The 4,618-nt window shown below is 44.7% G+C and overlaps 1 protein-coding gene across 1 annotated transcript; it reads left to right on the top strand.

Annotated features, from left to right (window-relative positions):
* The first annotated feature begins 1,382 nt into the window (after positions 1 to 1,382).
* Positions 1,383 to 4,300, top strand: LOC125842799 (uncharacterized). Its single transcript, XM_049522106.1, has 3 exons — positions 1,383 to 1,529; positions 2,896 to 3,057; positions 3,995 to 4,300. Exons 1-3 carry the CDS (start codon positions 1,383 to 1,385, stop codon positions 4,298 to 4,300), a joined length of 615 nt encoding a protein of 204 aa, XP_049378063.1.
* The last annotated feature ends 318 nt before the right edge of the window (positions 4,301 to 4,618 follow it).

Raw genomic sequence — 4,618 nt, 5'->3', positions numbered from 1 at the left:
AATTGTATGTGATTTTAAGTGTATATGTAAGTTTCGACTTAGGGTTCCAAAACTTGCCTAAATTGTTTGGTAAAATGATCAGTCGGAATCTTAAGAATGAAGAACTAGCATAATTGAATGTTGAAATGCATGATGAGGCTTCGTTAATGTTAAAACATAAGGCCAAATATAATTGTTCAGAAAAATATGGCTGAAATCTGGCACAGATGGCATCCACGATACCCCATCTACGGATCGTAGATGAGGTTCGTCACTGGATGCACAAAAAAATATTACCAAGTGCGAAACCACGGACGTGGACTACGGTCCGTGCTGCAAATCCGTGGTTTTCATTTGTGACTTATATTGTTGGTCCCCTGATCCACGGAAGATTTCCACGGACCGTAGATCTGTCTACGAATCGTAGGTACCCTCCGTGGATGACTACTGTAGCCTGTGTCTGCAAATTTTTTTGGGACTTTCTTACTGTTCGTTTATAGTTTTTCCACTTTTTCTTAGTATAGTTTTGGATAGTCTTCGGCATTAATATCGCTCCCGCAGGTACAATGGCACCGAAGAAGCTGGTCACCTACTCAAAAAGGGGCAAGTCAAAATCTGTTGCCCCTAGTTTTCAGTTAATTGATGAGGACACAAACACTGACACAGATCCAGCATATGTGCATCTCAACACTAGGACTTATCGCATTGCACTTTGAGGCACCTGAGGCACCCCCCGGAAGGTGCTTCCCGACGTAGTCACTGTCTCCTAGTCTGATGAGGAGCACACACTAATCGGGTCACCAACTGGGGATAGTTCCAGTTCAGAGGGGTCTATGTCCGGGTCCGAGTTTGTCCATGCTTCAGGCTCCGAGTCTGCCCACTCTTCACGATTCGAGTCTGCCCATGCTGCAGGGTCCAATGCCAAAGCATCCACAAGGTCTGGAGAGAATGACCAAGCAGCTTCGTCTGATGAGGCAACTTGCTCGGAGTCCATACCTGCACCACGGAATGGTGACCCCACTCATGTAGCCGGTGAGCTAAATAAGTGGTGTGTAGAGGGCCAATGGCAAATTTACCGGGATGTTAAGATGGTCAACGACAAACAGAAGATGGACCGACTAATTACAGAGGAGCGTAGAGTCCTCACGGGAAGCTTGCATACTGTTCCAGACATTCACCGGCTGTTCAACCTTCACAAGTGTGACTGGATGGCTCGAGACCTAGGGACGTATAGCGAGGAGATTGTGCGGGAGTTCTATGCTTCCTATGCTGCCACTTTCCGCGGCTCCATTTCCAAGCTGTCAAAGCCCCTAGCTCAGGATCCGCTCACTTCCACTTTTGTTCGAGGGTGTCCGGTGGACATATCACCTGCCACGATCAGACACTTTCTCTATGGTCCTACCATGGGTCACTCTTGGTCTCTTAACACAGCTGAGTTTGACTACAGATGGGACATCGTGCGGAGTGGCGATTTCCAGAGGATTGCTGAGCAGCGAGAGACTGTTCTACTATGGTTGGCCAGGTACATTGTTGCAGATGGAGAGCATGCGGTATGGGTCGCCGCTCCACGGTTGGGCATCCGGAAGGCCACATTAAATTTTTTGGCCAAGTTCTTCTAGCTGCTGGTGCGTAACAGAGTGTCGCTGACAAAAGGTGACAATCAAGTCACGTGGGACAGAGCGGTCATGGTAGCGGCATTACGTTATGAGCTTGTGGGGAACACATATACCCTAGTTATTTCTCTTATATTGATAACAACCAAAGTTGAGTTTTGATTACTTATTACTTATTAAATTCTTACTATTTGTTTCACACAAACAAACCCCCCTTTGATTACCTGTTTCTAGAAGTAATTTGACTAATTGAATATAATTGTTTTTTAAAGTACAGTCTAAACCATTTTCCTCGTGGGATCGACCCCAACCTACAAGTTGGGTTTTTTACTTGATAACGATCGCTTATACTTCTGTAGGGAGGTGTAATTTGAGCATATCAATTCTAAAGGGCAAAATACATCAATTGGCTATTCTTACCAAACTGGGGGAAGTCTAAGTACCCCGAGGGTATAGGTCCTATGGGTCTAGTGTAAATTGCATGTTACTAGTGTTTAATTTTGATTTTATGGGCAGCGTGCTAGATTTTTAAGGTTGGGGTGATTAATTGGCAGGTTGGACTATTCGGCAACCTATGTCGAGCTCACCGAATTGTTCAACGGTTCACCTAAGTCCCCTTTGATCGAATTTTATTTCTCTCTTTTGATGTTTTATGTTCTGTACCTTTTTGCAATATGCATGTGCTCACCGAGTTGACTCGGCGACTCACCAGAAGTCCCGTCTAATTGCCCTTTTGCTCCCTTAATTTCCATTATTGTTCTGTAACTTTCGGTGAGCTACTTCTAGTTCACCAATTGATGTCGGTGATCCACCGTATGGCCATGTACATACCCGAAAAGCTTTGACTCTAAAAAAAAATATTCTAGAACTTTTGGCGAGTCCAACTTAACTAGCCAACGTGGTTTGGCGACTCACAGACTGGTTCGGTAAGTATTCCTGCAACCATTATCTTACATTTTTTTGCAGGCATGGCTAGACCCAAAGTAGCTGGTAGGAATCAAATGCCCTGGAAGTGAGCACGTGCGATTACTACAACTGAGGAAGCGGCTGCTTCTAAGGCCCTAACTACTAACTACAAAACTCCCTCCAAAGGGAGGTAAAGGCAAGGGCAAGGCACCCATTAATTTTACACAAGCGGAGGGGAGCTCCGATAGTGAGGGGTATATGCCACACACCTTACTACCTCCGACCGTAAGGGTGGTTCTCAAAATAATTCTCCAGCTTCCATCTTCGAGCCAGAGGATTATCAATTATGGCACACTAGGATAGTGGAGCTACGCTCAAAATCCTTCCATCTGTCTAGGGTCTCGGTAACTCTGATGCTTACTCCTCCAGCTCCAGCATAGACAGTGGTACAATCACCAGCTGCTCAGGGATTATTTTGGAGGAGAAGAGTTTCTCTATCAACGGTGTGGTGGATAGATTTTCGAATGTGTGGAGCACTCTCAAGTTCAACAAGTTTGAGGTTTTCACAAAACCCCGAAGCCTCTATTTTTCTACCGGGGTCCGAGAGTTCTATTCGGCCTATGGAGAGTTGGAGCTGAAAGGGAAAAATAAGGAAAGTTCCTTCAAACCGATTTACTTCGTGGTTATTTGTGGCTAGAAGGTTAAATGCAGCATCTCAGACATAAATATTGTTCAGGTGTGTTCATTGGACATCTTGCACGATTACATCAATATGGTCAAGAAGAAGACTTTGGAAGATCTTACGGGTTGGCTGGCACCCCTTCTCTCCAATGTGACCCCAAGGCGGATTGAGGAAGTTGCATTATAGAGACGAAGGACTTGAAAGTTGATGCCAGATACTAGTTCGGGTTCATTAGTAGCACCATCATGCCATCCCCGAACGAGTGTATCCTTCGACACCCGAAGGCTGCTTGTTTTGGTTCGATCATAGCTAGACAGAGGTTGAATTACAGGTTGATGATCGAGCAGAAAATGGCCATGAGGGCCAAGAAGAGCCAAACTTCACTCCCATTTCTGGTGTTGATCACCGAGTTGTGCAAATAGACCCGTGTTCCGAGAGATAAGAAAATAGATTTGGAGGTGACACCCACATCTCCTATTGACATGCAGTGTATTGAGATCGAGTACATTTGGGACAAAGTCGACGTGGATATATTTCCAACTGAGGCAATCATGCCTCCTAAGGCTAGTGGGACCTCAGGTACATCTAGCCCTTATGTTTCTGAGACTCCTAGTTCTTTTGTTGCACCCCCTCCCACTAGTTCTGCTACTACTGATACCCGACCACTTATCACCTAGTCCTTGCTATACAACATGGGCCATCTGGCCCAATCTGTTCATGTGCATACCTTCCGGGTACAACTGTCGTGCCTGGGTTGATAGAATAGGCTCTTATTTCTGCCTTGGCCTCTATACGGGCTTAGATAATGGAGTAGAGAAAGCTGATTGAGGGCCACAAGTTGGCTTTGGATGCCTTAAGTGTGAGGGTTGAGTCTATTGAGCAGAGCCAGAGTTCTACAGAGACTGTCATGACTTTGATGGCCGATATTGTTGAGCTGCGTAGAGATATGGACGAGATGAAGTCGACTGACCTGTCAATGTTTTTTTGTACAGTGGAGATTCCCACAGTCCTGAACATAGATATTCTAGCTAGTTCTGAGATTAGACATGATGATACTTATATTGAATCCGAGGTAGAGAAAGATGAGGAGAAGCTAGGTGTTAGAGATGAAGTTGTCTAAGATGATTTGGCGTACCTAGAGGGGGACTTGATAGACACAATTGTGTAGACCTCTTTGAGGTACGTTTCTATGGTGGGCTTTAGTGGAGCCAAATATGACAATATACCGCGCACTAATACATAGAGAGAGGGAGTTTCTAATATGAAAACTTCACCCAAGCTTAGCATGACAGGATGACTTATTGCGTCCCTTTTTGTTATATTTAGACTATTTTGATTATTTCTTTGCATTTGAGGACAACTGTTGTTTTTGTTGGTAAGGTAAGATATTTACATAGCCACGTCTATTGGGTTGTCTTTTTTAATATTTGTTTGCTTT

Source organism: Solanum stenotomum, chromosome 10 (assembly GCF_019186545.1).
Source record: "Solanum stenotomum isolate F172 chromosome 10, ASM1918654v1, whole genome shotgun sequence".
Lineage (NCBI taxonomy): Eukaryota > Viridiplantae > Streptophyta > Magnoliopsida > Solanales > Solanaceae > Solanum > Solanum stenotomum.
This window is presented reverse-complemented; position numbering and strand designations above follow the sequence as displayed.

Coding starts and splice junctions, on each gene's coding strand:
- LOC125842799 (XM_049522106.1), top strand. CDS start 1,383: ATGGGTCACTCTTGGTCTCTTAACACAGCTGAGTTTGACTACAGATGG. Junction 1,530..2,895: donor TTGCAGATGGAGAGCATGCG/GTATGGGTCGCC, acceptor CCATCTGTCTAG/GGTCTCGGTAACTCTGATGC. Junction 3,058..3,994: donor TCAAGTTCAACAAGTTTGAG/GTTTTCACAAAA, acceptor ATAATGGAGTAG/AGAAAGCTGATTGAGGGCCA.